Below are 18,745 nucleotides of genomic sequence, written 5' to 3'. Positions count from 1 at the left end.
AATTTTTTTTAAAAGATAAGAGTAACAAGTGTTGGTGAGGGTATGGAGAAAAGGGAACACTTTTGCACTGTTGGTGGGAACATAATTGATTCAGTCACTATGGAAAACATTATGGAAGTTCCTCAAGAAATTAAAAATAGAACTACCAGGCTTCCCTGGTGGCGCAGTGGTTGAGAATCCGCCTGCCAATGCAGGAGACACAGGTTCGAGCCTTGGTCCAGGAAGATTCCACATTCTGCGGAGCAACTAAGCCCGTGTGCCACAACTACTGAGCCTGGGCTCTAGAGCCTGTGCTCTAGAGCCCGCAAGCCACAAATACTGAAGCCCACATGCCTAGAGCCCGTGCTCTGCAGCAAGAGAAGCCACTGCAATGAGAAGCCCACGCACAGCAATGAAGACCCAACACAGCCAAAAATAAATAAAATAAATAAATTTATAAATTAAAAAAAAAAGAACCATATGACCCAATAATCCAGCTTCTGGGTATATATCCAAAGGAAATGAAATCAGCATCTCAAAGAGATATCTGTACTCCATGTTTATTGCAGCACTGTTCACAATTGCCAAGGTACGGTAACAACCTATGTGTCCACCATGCAATCTCAAGGGACTCCAAAGACCTAAAATAATTTTGAAAAAGAAGAACAAAGTTGGAGGACTCCAACTTCCTGATTTCAAAACTTATTACAGTCATAAGAAGAATGTGGTACTGGCACAAAGACAATCATATAGAACAGACAAATAGAAAAGAAAGCCCAGAAATAAACCCTCAGACACATCATCAAATGATTTTGACAAGAGTGCCACAACCATTCAATGGAGAAAGGACAGCCTTTTCAACAAATGATGTTGGGAAAATTGGATATCCACATGCGAAAAAATGAAGTTGGGGGCTTCCCTAGTAGTCCAGTGGTTAAGCCTCAGCCCTTTCACTGCAGGAACGTGGGTTCAATTCCTGGTCAGGGAAATTCCACGTGCCACAAGGTGCGGCCAAAAAAAATTTTTTTTTCTTAATTAAACAAAATTCTTAAAAACGAGATATGGCTTCCCTGGTGGTGCAGTGGTTAACAATCTGCCTGCCAATGCAGGGGACATAGGTTCGAGCCCTGGTCCGCTAAGATCCCACATACTGTGGAGCAACTAATCCCATGTGCCACAACTAGTGAGCCTGTGCTCTAGAGTCCACAAGCCACAACTACTCAGCCCACATGCCACGAGTACTGAAGCCTGCACGCCTAGAGCCCATGCTCCGCAACAAGAGAAGCCCCCACTTGCCACAACTAGAGAAAGCCTGCGCACAGCAATGAAGACCCAACACAGCCCAAAATAAATAAAATTCAAAAAAAAAAAAACGGGATAGAAAAAGAGTACGTTTTTAAATAGGTTCTTGGAGAGACAAAATGACACATGGAATGGTTACCCATTCACTGAGACTTTAGTGAAAGAAATAAGAACTATTTCAGATATAGATTAGAAAGGTTTTATAACTCTGGGAGCTACTAATTAAGTAAATTACACTGATAGCTTTCATTTTTTTCTGTGAAGCATAAGATATAGTCATCTGCTAAGCAGAAAGCGGGAGGAGAAAATAGAAGATTCAAAAATAAACATTTACTTGGGTCATTTTTGCCCAACACTGTAAAATGTAAAGTTTGACTATAAGTGAAGCTGATTGTGCAAGATAAATTTGAACTTTCCTCAAATTCACTCAGGGCAAAAGATTAAATAAACGTATCATTTTGGAAAAAATGGCATGATAGATAATTAACTTGTGATACATAACTTTTGTTCAAATTCAGTTTAATCAGAAGTGGATTTGGGAAATGAGAAGACATATTTAATAGCTTCATCCAAATAAACAGAAGATCCAAATTTCTCTTGCTTGCAATTATACACCCCCCAACACACACAAAGTAACTCAAATTATCTTGTTGCATTGATTAGCTATATTTTAGCAAGTAAAGGTAATTCCCTGAATTTCAATGTTAACACACAAAATGTCTAAGAAATTCAACCTTGTGACTTTTCATCACTGGTCTGCTGAATTCAAATGCCCAATATCATAGGCATTATTACAGAGAAGCTAAACTTTTCTCAGGTAAAACTGTATAACAGCATATTGTGTTAAAGATATAAAATGCTGGAATTATGTTGAGTTTATGCTGTCCTCAAAATTAGTTGATTTTTTGGAAATATTTGTATATTTCCCAAGAGATTTTATTCTGCCTTTACAATTTGGCATCATGACAAATCAGTATATCAGACTCAACTTCACATATATGAAAACATTCAGCACCAGAAAGATCTAAAAAGCAATAATCACCTTAGGTGGTTGAATTGAAAGAACAAAGAAAATACATGCTAATTCTGATTACCAATCCTAGGTTCTTTTCACTATCCCAATTAACTTCACATTCAAAAAGTACATTTGCCTTAGAACATGATGGAAAATAGCAAAGAGGTGAATAACTTCAAAGTGGATATAAACCATCTGAAATATATGATAAAAGACTCAACAGCATTATTCTAAAATAGAATTAACTATAGTTCTAATTAATTTATAAGACTGTGTTCCATACTTTTCTGTCTCTGAATCCAGAACGTTTCTTCTTTTTCTCTTCTGGATAAGGCTCAAGACAAATACCTGAAGCCTTTTTTTCATGGTTACAATCTTCCCCTTCATCTTTACTCTTCCCTTTATCACCAAGTTCACTCTTTAGGTTGTTTACAGATGGTGGGGACTGTGCAAGGGCCCTGGATATGCAAAAAAAAAAATCTATCAATCAAGAAGGTCCATCATATTAAACAAATAAAGAGTTTCAGATAAAGCTTAGCAGGACCAACAGCAATGAAATTCATGAAAAGTTCTACATGAAAAGGTTCCTCAAAAAATTAAAAATAGAACTAACATATGATCCAGCAATCCCACTTTTGGTTATATACACAAAAGAATTGAAAGCAGGGTCATTCAGAGATTTTTGCACACTCATGTTAATAGCAGCATTATTCACAATAGCTAAAATGTGGAAGCAACCCAAATGTATATTGATAGATAAATGGATAAAGGGAATATGGTATATCTGTATAATAGAATAATATTCAGCCTTAAATATAAAGGATATGACACCAAAAGCACAGGCAACAAAAACAAAAACAGGCAGGATTATATGACACTAAAAACCTTCAGCAGAGCAAAGGAAATAATCAACAAAATGAAAAGACCATCTACATAATGGAAGAAAATATTTGCAAACCATATATTTAATAAAGGGTTAATATTTAAAATGTACAAAAGGAACTCTTACAACACAATAGCAACAAAATAAATAACCTGATTAAAGGTGTTCAACATCAATAATCATCAGGGAAATGCAAATCAAAACCACCATGAGATATCACCTCACACCTGGTAGGATGGCTTTGCTCAAAAACAAACAAATAACAAAACAAAAACCCAAAAGATAACAAGTGTAGGCAAGCATGTGGAGAAAAGGGATGGCTGGTACACTGTAGGTGAGAAAGTAAACTGATACAGCCACTATGGAAAACAGTATGGAGGATACTCAAAAAACTAACAATAGAATATGTTAGTTTTCTAACTAGAATATGATTAAGCAATCCCACTTCTGGTTACACATCACAAGGAACTGAAATCGGGATCTCAAAGAGATATATACACTCTCATGTTCAGTGCAGTATTATTCACAGTAGCCAAGATGTGGGAGAAACCTAAATTTCTATCAATCAACACAGAATTTGCAAACGAAGTGACTGACATGGAATTAATCTCCAAAACATACAAACAACTCATGCAGCTCACTATCAAAAAAACAAACAACCCGGGACTTCCTGGAGGTCCAGTGGTTAAGACTCTGTGCTTCCATCACAGGGGGCAGGCACGGGTTCGATCCCTGGTCAGGGAACTGAGCTCCCACATGCCACATGGTGGGGAGAAAAAAAAAAAAGTATCTCTTTAAAAAAAAAAACCAAACAGCTCAAGAAAAAAATGGGCAGAAGATCTAAAGAGACATTTCTCCAAAGAAAACATCCAGATGGGCAACAGGCACATGAAAAGATGTTCAACATCACTAATTATTAGAGAAATGCATATCAAAACTACAATGAGGTATCACCTCACACCGGTCAGAATGGCCATCATCAAAAAACCTACAAACAGTAAATACTGGAGAAGGTGTGGAGGAAAGGGAACCCTCCTACACTGTTGGTGGGAATGTAAATTGGTACAGTCACTAAGGAGAACAGTATGGAGATTCCTTAAAAAACTAAAAATAGAGCTACCATATGATCCAGCAATTCCACTCCTGGGCATTTATCTGGAGAAAACCATAATTCAAAAGGATACATGCACCCCAATGTTCACTGCAGCACTATTTACAATAGCCAAGACGTGGAAGCAACCTAAATGTCCATCGACAGAGGAATGGATAAAGAAGATGTGGTATATATATACAATGAAATATTACTCAGCCATGAAAAAGAATGAAATAATGCCATTTGCAGCGACAAGGATGGACCTACAGATTGTCATACTGAGTGAAGTAAGTCAGACAGAGAAAGACAAATATCATATGATATCGCTTATACATGGAATCTAAAAAAAAAGGTACAAACGAACCTATTTACAAAACAGAAATTGAGTCACAGATGTAGAAAACAAACTTATGGTTACCAAGGGGGAAAGTGGGGAAAGGCATAAAATGGGAGACTGGGACTGACATATACACACTACTATATATAAAATAGATAACTAATAAGAACCTACTGTATAAAACTGAAGTATAGTTGATGTACACTAAGTTACAGGTATACAAAACAGTGATTCACAATTTTTAAAGATTATACTGCAGGATGGTGAATTTTATGTTATACATATTTTTTACCACCACCACAACAAAAAATGCACTGAAAGAAGAAATGTGAGACCAAAAGAATCACAAACAGGTATTTAGATAAAAACTTGCACTTGAAAGAAAATTCTACATGAAGACAAATCATCTGATGGGCTTCCCGTGTTCATTCTATTATGAACAGCAAGAAAAAAACTGGAAGTTCAGTAAAGGCCCCTTGGGCTAACTAGAGATTGAAACTGATAATCTATTCTATAAAGATTTTCCCTACTTACTCAGCCAAGGTAATGACTCTATTCCTTCAAACTCCTAACCTATTTAGTGACTGAACCTTAACATGTAATTTAGGCTGGTTTTACAAGACCTTCACTGTGCTTACCACCCTCTGGTTTAGTGAAAAGGACTAAAGGCATTACTAAGACTCTATTGGCAAAATTTGTAGAGGCCCTACAAATACCTTGGCCAAAGCACTGTCACTGGTCCTTCTAAATCTCAGATCCACCCCTTTTGAAACTCATAAACTCTCACCCTTTGAAACAGTCATAGGATGCCCAATGCACTTGTCTCCTGCTTCTTCTGACCCACAACTGATAAAAGAAGAGATACTCCAATATTCCAAAGACATAATTGCTTATATTAGAAATAATCATGCTTTGGTAAAGCAATCTTTTCACAGTGCACTGCTTGGAGATGCAGACCTTAAGCATCACACCTTGCACCTGGAGATTCTGTCTACTGGAAAAGACACCTCCAGAAGAACTCTCTTCAAGCTTGCTGGAGAGGCCTCTATCGGGTACTGCTAACCAACCCTTGTGCTGCCAAACTCCAAGGAAGAGACTATTAGAATCACGTCACAAACCTAAAGAAAGTGCCAAACCCTGACTGGGCCTGCACATCATCTGGTGACCTGAAACCAAAGATTTCCTGAAATTGAAGGAGACAACATCTGATGAGACAGCTATCCCAAGATATCTGAACAAGGCCTGTTGGAAATGTGTTGCTGAAACCTTTAATGATGACAATGTTTCAGATGATTTCCAATGTCTATGATCTTGGTAACAGTGAACTTCAGATAAAACATGCATGAGAGTTCTCCCTCTTACACCTCCTTGTTACTCAAATGTGACCTCAACAGCTTTCCAATCTATGCACTTCCTCTCCAACATGAGACATTAGACACAGGAAAGTTCCTCCCTGGCACTGAAATATGAAAACTCACTGACAGTAGAAAACCTGATTCTTGATCAGCAATGCTTTCAGAGAAAGGTCTTGGTCAAAAGGGGGAAATGTAAAAAATTAATAAACAGAAGCCTCAATTAGAGTCAGGGGGAGCTCTCACACTCTGTGATGATAGCAGAGCCCAACCGGAAGAAGGACACCTCTTCTTTCCTGACAAGAACTCAGCCAATAAAAAGCCATGGACTCTTTGTTTATTATACCCCTCCCAACTTCTTTTTCACCCTATAAAAGACAAGCAGACCTTGAAGCAGAATATTTCCTATTTGTTGCTTTGACATGGTAGCCTAATTCCCTGAAACATCTTATTCCATAGACAAATATTATCAATGCCAAATGATTTAGCAAAGAAATTTCGATACAAAGTCAAGCCAGAAATCAATCCCTTTTAGATAACAGAGACAACTGGAAGAATAAAAGTACATGCAGGAACAGGATGCTCAGATAACACTCACCTCTTCCACAAGAGACCAGTACTTGCAGTTACTGCAGAGGCTCCAAGAAAAGCCACCATCATCAGCCGTCGCCTGATCTGGGTGGGCTGTGATGCTCCATGGTACCATCGAGAGCCCACTGCCAGCTCTGCTAATGCAGAAAGAGAGTTAAGACGAAACATCCTGTGGACAAAAAGTAGAAATGTTATTCCTAGCTGGTGGCAGTGACAGTGATGATGATGATAATAACAGTATTAACATCACCAACAAATACTAAGTACTTAATGGCAGAAAGTATTCTAAACACTTGGCAATACTATGTATTATCCCATTTAATCCTCAGAACAATCTGATGAGAAAAGTACTACTACTTATAAACCTTATACATAAGTCAAGGTACAATTAGAAGAAACCACATGGTAATTTAAACAGGGAAAATTTAATATAAAGCATTATTAATTACAACAGGCAATTAAGTACTAAGGGGTAAAGAGACATTAGATACAGGGAGCAGTCACTACTTAAAGGGCTGTTGCAGAGCAACAAAAAAGGAATAAATCTGTAAACGGGCCACTCCCAACAGGGTTGACATACGGACACTCTGGTGAGGACGCAGCCATGGATGTCAGAGAAATTTACTAAAGTGCTACACCAAAAGAACTCACTGTAAAGCCATCTACAGGTGACTGAAGGAGAAACAGATATTTCTTCTTGATTACATGACTTTTTGTAGTGGCAGTTCATTCAAATCACACAAAGTATCCATACTTCTCCCTTTTGATTTTCTCAAAGCATAGTTTATTTCTTCCTGATTTAAATTACCTTGCACGTTGTATGTATATTCACATATTCACATATTTGTTCATACATAACTTTGCCTCCCCCAACCCCCAACATATACAATTGGTTCTGAGCTTCCTTTAAGGCCAAAATTATTCTTTTCCTCTTTGAAAACACACAGTCTAACACAGAGCCCATTACATTACAGCTGCTTAAAATATTTAACTATTTTACTTTAACATGAAAAATATCAGGTTGCAAATTATACAGGTGCTGGCTCTGAACATTTAAGTACATTTCTCAACCCCAATACACTAAGAAAACTATTTCTTTTATTGTTTGGGTTCAGGTCAAGTTAGACTATTTAGCTGTCTCCTAACATCACCGAGGTGGTTACTGATTCTTCTCTGGGACCAATACCTATAATCTCTTAAGTAAACCTTTCTCCTAGCCTCCTTCATTCAACCTAGGTCCAATGCCAAAGTTGGAGCTAAATCTTGCCCTTAAAGATAAAGTGGAAAATAATTAATTTTTCCTCCTATATGCTATGACCTAAGCTTCAGCACCACAATTCTTACATCCCTTCCAATCCTAGAAATCACCTCATTTTATTGCACATATTCTAGCAAATTCCAGCACCAAGGAGATTGTCTTTTATGTTTTCTTCCATCCGTCAACTTTTGATTCATTTTTAAATTAACATTTTCCAAACCCACAAGTGCGTTCATACATAGCATTGCTTTCGTCTATAACAAAGACAAGCACAACTAAAACATTCATATCTGGAGAAAACATTATTCATCATTGACAAGAGAAAGAAAAGAGCATTTGAAAGTTCTCAATGTGAAAGACAAATAACATAACCAGTTCAAAAGCTGGACTAGGCAAGGGGTATAAGGCTGGAAGATAAGTTTACAACATCTGATCAGATATGGAGAATATATAAATGATCAACTAGGAAAGCCGTGATCACTTGAGAAGATCCTTTGAATGCTGGACTGAGAATCTTGATCACATATACAACAAACAGGGAGGCACTGAAGTCCTTAAAAGGAAAATATCATGATGTAAACATTTTAATAAGAATTCCAATCTATCTAATAGCAGTGAATAGAATAAACTACAAAGAACCATAGGCAGAGAGAGCTAACAGGGAAGTAATGAGTACAGTCAGAGGCAGCTAATAACCAAAAGTATTGTGATGAGCACCTAGATCAAGATGGGTAAGTATAGAAACCAAAAATAAAATAAATTAAAAATTTCCAAAGAGAAACAAAACTATCAGATATCAGTGTTTGACATACATCAATATCTAACTGCATTGGAATTCCCTGGTGGTCCAGTGGTTAGGACTCTGCACTTTCACTGCTGAGCGCCCAGGTTCAAGCCCTGGTTGGGGAACTGAGATCCTGCAAGTCATGTGGTGTGGGGGAAAAAAAAATCTAACTGCATAGGAGATGTGGAAGACAAAAAGGGGAAAGAAATTAAAATAATGACAACACTAAGGAATATGGTAGAAAGTGAAATGGAATAGGAATCCAATGACCCAAGATCTAGTCTCAACTCTACTACTAAACAGTTATGCACAAAGGAAGTTCATCTCTCCTCCTCAGAGAAGAGTATACCCATTGATGAGAGAACTGCCTACAGGAGCTTTAGGGTTTCTTTTATCTCTTTAATGTTCTCATACCTCTGGTGAAAAAAGGTATGGCAAAATTTAATCTATTTCAATTCGGGGGAGGGACTAAGACCATATCATATATTCAAGATTTATTAGCTTTGAGAATCCATATCTGTATGCTTTGGCTCCAGAGAATTTTAAACTTTGGAGGTCCTGAGTTATACTAACATTCCACTTACATTTGATGTTGTAATTCAAATGTTACTGTCTACATCTCATTTCACCACTGGTTTTAATCTCATTCCCCAAAGTACACATCAATATATATCTAGTCATCTTCCCTAGTGTAATTTCCAATAGATGCCAAGTAAACAGAGGGAAAAAATTATCCCACTGAGAACAGGCTCTATTATAATTTAATTCTCAGCTTTGTACTGAAGAAATAGTGTACTAGTTGAATGTGTTAATTTTTGATGAGAGACCGTTTAAACAGATTTAAGGAGATCAGCTTTCCAACTGAGTCTGGAAAACTGAATAGGCCAACTGGCAGCAGTTATGCAGTAATGAAGATTAACATGCACATTTATGACATGGATTAAATTAAATCAAAACCAGTGCATTTTTCTCTTTCCTAACAGTCCCCATCCTTCTCCCAAAAAAAGGCATGCCTCAAAAAAATAGCTTTGATTGCAACTGAAAAAAAGATGAAGAGGTATTTCTAATCAAGAAATGTCAAGAGAAGCAAGTAAAAGATAATCTTGTTACCAAAGAAAAGTGTTACCTATCCAACAAGAAACAGAACAAGTTGCTTTTTTTAAAAAAAAACAAAAAACCTGTAACAGTATATCACTGCTGTGTTTCTATACCTATTATTTTTAAACTATCATGCTTAATGTATTGATTTTGGTAACCTTCAAAGGGTCACAGAACCAGAAAATCACTTAATTCAACACCCTTATTTTACAGGGGAAACAACTAAGATCTAGATAAGTTATGTAGTTTACTCATAGCTAATCAGTACAAAAACCTACAACAGATCCCAAAATTCTTGATTCCCAAATAAATAACGTAAGGGAGGGAAACCTTTTCAAAACTGTTCGCAGAAAAATAAATATAATAGCCCCACTTCAAAAGGAGATCAAGTGTCCAATTACAGAAAGATAAACAATGTTATAATGACAGAATACAATGTAATATAAATATTAAAAATGATAACCATTAAAAAGTATTAAAATAATATTTCACAAAATAACAGTTGGGCTAAAGATATAAAAAGTTGAAAAACAGAAGTAAACATGGCTCTATAATCTATGAAAAGATACTTAATATCACACATAATAAGACAATGCAAATTAAAACTATATTGACAAACAGTTTTTCACTCATTAAGCTGGCAAAATCCAAAAGTTTTAAAACATACTAGTTGGCAATGCTGTAGAAATGGCACTGCTGAGGAATGTGTAAATTGGCACAGTCTACAGAGGGCAATTTGGTAATATCCATCAAAATCACCTATATAAACTGCATATATTGACCTAGCAATTCCACTTCTGATATAATATGCTATTGATATACTTGCACACCTTTGAAACTACACACACAAACATTCATTGCAACATGGCTTGTAACAAACAGCAAAAGACTAAAAACCACCCCAGTGATCATCAAGAGAGAACTGGTTACACTACGATAAATATCAATATATACAAGGCAATACCACATAGCAACAAAAAGAAAATGAAAAAACTATGTATAGATTTGGGAAGATTTTCAAGATATACTGTTATCTTAATAAAGCAAGGTGTGGGACAACATATATAGTATGCTACCTTTCATGTAAAAAGAGGGGAAACAAGAATGAGTATGTTCTTATTAATTAATTCTGGAAGGACACACAAAATAGTAATAGCAATAGTGCCGGTGGGGGTGGGAGATGGGTGAGATATGAGACAGGGAGATTTTTTTTTTAACATCTTTATTGGACTGTAATTGCTTTACAATGGTGTGTTAGTTTCTGCTCTAGAACAAAGTGAATCAGCTATATATATACATATATCCCCATATCTCCTCCCTCTTGAGTCTCCCTCCCAACCTCCCTATTCCAGCCCTCTAGGTGGTCACAAAGCACTGAGCTGATCTCCCTGTGCTATGCAGCTGCTTCCCACTAGCTATCTATTTTACATTGGGTAGTATATACAAGTCCATGCCACTTTCCCACTTCGTCCCAGCTTACCCTTCCCTCTCCCCATGTCCTCAAGTCCATTCTCTACATCTGCATCTTTATTCCTGTCCTGCCCCTAGGTTCTTCATAACCACTTTTTTTTTTTAAGATTCCATATATATGTGTTAGCATACAGTATTTGTTTTTCTCTTTCTGACGTACTTCACTCTGTATGACAGTCTCTAGATTCATCCACGTCTCTACAAATGACCCAATTTCGTTCCTTTTTATGACTGAGTAATATTCCATTGTATATATGTACCAAATCTTCTTTATCCATTCGTCTGTCGATGGGCATTTAGGTTGCTTCCATGACCTGGCTATTGTAAATAGTGCTGCAGTGAACATTGAGGTGCATGTGTCTTTTTGAGTTATGGTTTTCTCTGGGTATATGCCCAGTAGTGGGATTGCTGGGTCATATGGTAGTTCTATTTTTAGTTTTTTAAGGAACCTCCATACTGTTCTCCATAGTGGCTATAACAATTTACATTCCCACCAACAGTGCAAGAGGGTTCCCTTTTCTCCACACCCTGTCCAGCATTTGTTGTTTGTAGATTTTCTGATGATGCCCATTCTAACTGGTGTGATGTGATACCTCATTGTAGTTTTGATTTGCATTTCTCTAATAATTAGTGATGTTGAGCAGCTTTTCATGTGATTCTTGGCCATCTGTATGTCTTCTTTGGAGAAATGTCTATTTAGGTCTTCTCCCCATTTTTGGATTGGGTTGTCTGTTTTTTTAATATTGAGCTGCATGAGCTGTTTATGTATTTTGAAGATTAATCCTTTGTCCATTGATTCATTTGCAAATATTTTCTCCCATTCTGAGGGTTGCCTTTTTGTCTTGTTTGTAGTTTCCTTTGCTTTGCAAAGGCTTTTAAGTTTCATTAGGTCCCATTTGTTTATTTTTGTTATTATTTCCTTTACTCTAGGAGGTGGATCAAAAAAGATCTTTCTGTGATTAAGTCAAAGAGTGTTCTTCCTATGTTTTCCTCTAAGAGTTTTATAGTGTCCAGTCTTACATTTAGGTCTCTAATCCATTTTGAGTTTATTTTTGTGTATGGTGTTAGGGAGTGTTCTAATTTCATTCTTTTACATGTAGCTGTCCAGTTTTCCCAGCACCACTTATTGAAAAGGCTGTCTTTTCTTCATTGTATATTCTTGCCTCCTTTATCAAAGGTGACCATATGTGTGTGGGTTTATCTCTGGGCTCTCTATCCTGTTCCATTGATCTATATTTCTGTTTCTGTGCCAGTACCATACTGTCTTGATTACTGTAGCTTTGTAGTATAGTCTGAAGTCAGGGAGCCTGACCCCTCCAGCTCCATTGTTCTTTCTCAAGATTGCCCTGGCTATTTGGGGTCTTTTGTGTTTCCATACAAATTGTGAAATTTTTTGTTCTAGTTCTGTGAAAAATGCCATTGATAGTTTGATAGGGACTGCACTGAATCTGTAGATTGCTTTGGGTAGTAGAGTCATTTTCACAATGTTGATTCTTCCAATCCAAGAATATGGTATATCTCTCCATCTGTTTGTATCATCTTTAATTTCTTTCATCAGTGTCTTATAGCTTTCTGCATATAGGTGTTCTGTCTCCTTAGGTAGGTTTATTCCTAGGTATTTTATTCTGTTTGTTGCAATGGTAATGGGAGTGTTTCCTTAATTTCTCTTTCAGAATTTTCATCATTAGTGTATAGGAATGCATGAGATTTCTGTGCACTAATTTTATATCCTGCTACTTTACCAAATTCATTGATCAGCTTTAGTAGCTTTCTGGTAGTGTCTTTAGGATTCTCTATGTATAGTATCATGTCATCTGCAAACAGCGACAGTTTTACTTCTTCTTTTCTGATGTGTATTCCTCTTATTTCTTTTTCTTCTCTGATTGCTGTGGCTAAAACTTCCAAAACTATGTTGAATAAGAGTGGTGAGAGTGGGTAACCTTGTCTTGTTCCTGATCTTAGTGGAAATGGTTTCAGTTTTTCACCATTGAGGATGATGTTGGCTGTGGGTTTGTCATATATGGTGTTCATTATATTGAGGTAAGTTCCCCCATGCCTACTTTCTGGAGGGTCTTTATCATAAATGGGTGTTGAATACTGTCAAAAGCTTTTTCAAGATAGGGAGATTTTTATGACATACTATTTCAGTTTTAAAACTATGTTTTTGTATTTTTCCAGACAAACAGACAGTATTTCATGCAAGCATCTTCAGTGAAGTTTAAAGAGAGAATACAAGGTAATATGTGCATGCCAATTAAAATAATGTAAAATATGTGTACCTTTTTAATTTATAAAAAAATTTAGATGATGCAAATAAAATTTAAAGATTACTCCAGGGGAAGAGTTTTACTCAAACTTTTTCATTTGAAGAAAAATAAAGGTGGGCCCAGGTTGATGTTTCATCCTCCTCAGCCAAGAACTGTAATTTGCCTGCCCTATTAGTGGGCTCAGGCCCAATAATGTCTCAGAAATCAACCCGTATCATTGTAAACTTCCCTAGTAAGATAAGCCTTACTTAAATCAAATTCATATCCTGATACTCTGATTACTGGCACATCCTGATTCAACTTACCAAACTATTAGAATTCCAGACCTTATCCTGAGCCTGACTTAATATATCTGCTTGCACTTTCTATGTTATTATGCCTCTGGTATTCATGACCTCTAGCAACTGCACATTTATAGAACAACTGCTTGGCTCTTCCACTCCTGACACTGGCCTACATAAACCTCTTTTGTACTATTTCTGACTGTTACCCAGCACTATTGTTAAAAGCAACATCTGTTAATACTGAGGCCCAAATAAATTTCTGAGATCTACCTAAATTTGGCTACCAACAAAACTCAGACCTCAGTTAACTAAAACTTCAAGGTTTCAAAGTGTTTAGTCTACATGAACTAAGATTCTGAGAAAACAAGGACTGAGTGTCCTTTATATCTGTATTTCTAGACTCTGATACAGCACCTGTCACAGCTAGTATACATAGCTGATGGGTCAGTGCACTCCATGAACCTGGAAATATGTTTGCTCTCTGAGAACCACATTATAAAATCAGCACTACCTGGAGTGCCCACAAGAATTCACTCTAGGGACTTCCCTGGCAGTGGCGCAGTGGTTAAGAATCTGCCTGCCAATGCAGGGGACACGGGTTCAAGCTCTGGTCTGGGAAGATCCCACGTGCCGCGGAGGAACTAAACCCGTGTGCCACAACTATTGAGCCTGAGCTCTAGAGCCAGCAAGCCACAGCTACTGAAGCCTGCGCACCTGGAGCCTGTGCTCCGCAACAAGAGAAGCCACCGCAATGAGAAGCCCGCGCACCACAACAAAGAGTAGCCCCCGCTCGACGCAACTAGAGAAAGCCGGCGCACAGCAATGAAGACCCAACGTGGCTAAAAATAAAAATTAAAAAAAAAAAAAAAAAAGAATTCACTCTAGTCATTCCAGTGGCAGCTGGATACTAACCATAGAAATGGATTCAGTAGGCCACCAGAGCCTCAGCCATTAAGTTTCTTAATTATACACTTAACTCTCTTTTATTCTATTTCCATGGTCACTAATTTGTACTTCCTATTTACATTGCCTTCAAAGAGAGAACATGTTGTTCAGAAGATGGGAGTTTCTAGTTCTTATGGTAAATTAATAAATTGGCAATCTGCCATCTGGTTTATAATTTTAATCTCCCATGATATTACTCAGTCTAAAGAAGCTTCTCTGAATCCAACCAATTCCAAGGCACTGATAAGATCCAGTTTAAGGACTTCCAAGGTTCAAAGCCAAGGTCTTGGACTATGGTGACATCTTGTCCCTCTGCCTTGTCATTTCATTCAAACTTACACCCCAGTGAGGATTTCTCAAAAGCTTTGTATGGCCAGAGTCATTGAACCTAGGGATCCACACTCACTTTTCCTTCTGCCCAGGGTGTAATCAAGTTAGGGGAAGAGAATAAATGAAGAGTCTAAATAAAGGAAAATCATGGGAATATTGTTTTGCTGGACATGATACAGATTTTTGTGTGGAATAAGCAAGACTACTTGCATTTTTGTTACAATAATAATACAGGAATACACTTTTATTGTTGAAAATGTTGTAGAGAAATACATAAGAAACTATGTATTCTTTTTCATACATCTGAAATTCCACCACTCTCCCTAAAAGAAAGAAGAGGGAAAATAAGAATGCATATTTGTATATCCCGTCAAAGGATATACAGACATACTTCTTTAACTACTACAGAGTATTTTATTCTATGACTGTTCCACTATGACTGTTTAACTATTTGCCAATTAATACAGTAAGGTTGTTTCCATACTTTGGCATTACAAATATAGCTCAGAGACTTTTTTCCCTATGCATTTATTTTTATTCATTGTTATTCAAGTATATCTGTGGGACAGATATCTAAAAATGAAACTGTTAGGTTAAAAGAGTGTGATCGTTTTTAAGTTTTTAAAAAATTTTATTGAAGCATAGTTGATTTACAATGTGTTAATTACTTCTGTACAGCAAAGTGACTCAGAGATATATATACATATTCTTTTTCATATTCTTTCCCACTATGATTTGTCACAGGATATTGAATATAGTTCCCTGTGCTATACAGTAGGACCTTGTTGTTTATCCATCCTATATATAATAGTTTGCCTCTGCTAATCCCAACTCCCATTCCTTCCCTCCCCTACCCCCATTTTTGACTTTGATAGATACTGGCAAATTACCCTTCAATACTGACATTCCAATTTACACAGCACCAGCAGTGTATGAGGGTATTCCTTTCCCTGTACTTGCTATTCTCAATCTTTTCCATTTATATGAGATAAAAAATCTAAGTAAGTTTGATAATATTTGTTTACTTTTCAAGAGTTCACCTTTGGTGTTCTGAGGACCATTAGAATATTAAGCTGTATTTATTTTCTTTTGTTCCAGTAATATTCCCAGTCCTTAGGCTTCATCTTTCCTTATTTGCAAAAAAAAATAAAAGGCAGGGGGGTGGGGGCGGCATTTTTTTCACCTAGATTTTTTTAGATATAAAATAGTATGCTTACGTTAGATGTAATATTAACACTATTTCATTCAATGTTATCTTTGAGTAGAATGTTATTTTTATTAAACAACAAAAAGGCTATAACTTCCTTAATCTGAACCATTTCAATATTCTTCGTATTCAATCTGACTGAGCTCCACCAGATCTGACTGGGAAGATTTTTTCCATCTAATATTTTGTTTTCTAATGGCTAGTTATACTTTCAAAATACTTGAATTGATTATCCATTCATCACATTACTGAAAAGAATGATTTAATCTAAAGAGTAACAAAGTTCTCAAAAATACCCCTCAAGTGTTTCATCTTCAGACAAGCTAAAATTTACACTTCACACATACTAAAAATTACAGTGTGTCCAATTCAACTGCAGTACAGGGACATAGCTACTTCAGTGTTTCACAACAAAGATGGATGCACTTTTTTTGTATGTACTTTTACGTAATTTATTTTACGAAAGCTACAACCTAGGGGCTTCCCTGGTGGCGCAGTGGTTGAGAGTCCGCCTGCCGATGCAGGGGACACGGGTTCGTGCCCCAGTCTGGGAAGATCCCACATGCCGTGGAGCGGCTGGGCCCGTGAGCCATGGCCGCTGAGCCTGAGCATCCGGAGCCTGTGCTCCGCAACGGGAGAGGCCACAACAGTGAGAGGCCCGCGTACCGCAAAAAAAAAAAAAGAAAGCTACAACCTAGAACAACTTATTAAATACACACTATGCAGTAGTGCAAACATCAATAAGTGTATTTATTTCACTGATATTTGTAATACTTCTTCTCTGCAAAGGGTGTGTGTTATCCCCAAAGTACATGCAATCTATGAAAGCAATAGTTGCAATGAACATAGGAGAATAAATAACAGGGAAAAAATGAGCATCTCCTATTGCTAAATTTAAGATTTATGGACTTCTGAGAGCAGAATTAAGTAGCTTCGGATTAGCCAGTCAAGTTGTTCCTTGGGCAAACTATAAGGATTATTTTAATTAATATTTTCATAATTGATTTCATATTCATAGTTTATATACCCACAGAGCTCAACAAACTGGGCTTATATGTCTTCATGAAAGCACAAACATGAGGACTGTAACTAATACAATGCACAAAGCCTAATACAATACTTTGGGCATTAGACAGATTTAAAAAGAAATATTTTGAATAATGCCTAATAATTATAAAAACATTGACTATATAATAGGCTATTGGACTGGAAGTGAGGATAGTGAAGTTTCTGGCTTGGTTTTATTATTGTTTCTAAATGTCTTAACATGACAAACTATTTCTGTGTTACTCCTCTGACCAGCCCCTCTTTATGTTTTATTTTTTAAATTAATTAGTTAATTTATTTATTTTTCGCTGTGTTGGGTCTTCGTTGGTGCGCCTGGGCTTTCTCTAGTTGCAGTGAGTGGGGGCCACTCTTTCACTGTGGTGCGCAAGCTTCTCACTGCAGTGGCTTCTTTGTTGTGAAGCACAGGCTCTAGGCACGCGAGGTCCAGTAGTTGTGGCATGCGGGCTCAGTAGTTGCGGCGCACGGGCTTAGTTTCTCCACGGCATGTGGGATCTTCCCGGACCAGGGCTCGAACCTGTGTCCCCTGCATTGGCAGGCAGATTCACAACCATGGCGCTACCAGGGAAGCCCGAGGCCCTCTTTAGATGCAAATGAAATCCCATGTCATCCATAAAAGCTATGTAAAATAATTACCGCTCTTGATTTCTTCCTCTGAATTCCTGTAGAATTAACATTCTGTACCATATTATGGTACCTTGTTTATTAACTGATTTTCATGTATACCTGCCAACTTGCCAAAGAGACTGCAAATCTAAAGATATGAAGTATATTTTAGGCTTCTTAGTAACCTGAGTGCCGGTTAATAAATCTGAAGTTATTACTAACAGTAATAACAGATATTAATGTTCAATTACACTAGAGTTCATAGAGAAAACTTAAGGCCTCTTTCCATCTCTACTACCATCCTGCTATGCGACCAGTAAAAACCTTATCTTCTCTAATAATGCAGGGAGATGCACGGCACGGGTGGTTATACCTAAATCCTTTCTGGCTTTAAGAGTTCATTTCAGAAAAACAAATGTAAGGATGTTTTGTACTTTTTGGAAGAAAGTCATCCTGAATGGTTATTAATGACATAACATCCTACATTAGCCTCACTGGCTTAAGAAAATTTAATATAATCCAAAATGTCCAATTGTTATTATTTCATTTAAGTCATTAGCTATTTATTGAGCAAGGTACTGTGAGGGTACTGAAAGAGGCACAAAGATGAGCAAGACATAATGTGCCCAAGAACACCTTATAATTTGGTAGTGGACATAAAACAACTATTCAAATAACCATAATGCAATGCAGGAGAAAAGGTAAGAGCTATAAGAACACAGTAACATAGAGTCAAAGGAAAAATTACATTAGGTGGGTAAGTGGAAAGGGCATAAGAAAGGATCCAAGGAAGATTTACTTAGGGTAGGAAAAAGCTAAGCATTCTTTACAAAAGACTTTGAATGCATTATCTTAGAAGCCTTTGCTATTTTACCTGAG

General features: G+C 37.0%; 1 protein-coding gene across 2 annotated transcripts in view; it reads right to left on the bottom strand.

Moving 5' to 3' along the window:
* The window catches only part of MICU1 (mitochondrial calcium uptake 1), a 207,493-nt gene that overhangs the window by 155,945 nt on the left and 32,803 nt on the right, over positions 1 to 18,745 (bottom strand). For both annotated transcript variants that reach the window (XM_081224206.1, XM_081224207.1), the window contains exons 2-3: positions 6,560 to 6,721; positions 2,580 to 2,754 (exon numbers count right to left, since the gene is read on the bottom strand). In XM_081224206.1, the coding sequence (XP_081080332.1) occupies positions 2,580 to 2,754; positions 6,560 to 6,720 (336 nt within the window). In that variant the 5' untranslated portion in view covers position 6,721. The remainder of the gene's footprint in view (positions 1 to 2,579; positions 2,755 to 6,559; positions 6,722 to 18,745) is intronic.

This window comes from Mesoplodon bidens (genome assembly GCF_964165515.1).
Source record: "Mesoplodon bidens genome assembly, chromosome: 1".
Classification (NCBI taxonomy): domain Eukaryota; kingdom Metazoa; phylum Chordata; class Mammalia; order Artiodactyla; family Ziphiidae; genus Mesoplodon; species Mesoplodon bidens.
The sequence above is the reverse complement of the archived record's forward strand: the minus strand, read 5'-3'. Positions and strand labels throughout refer to the sequence as shown.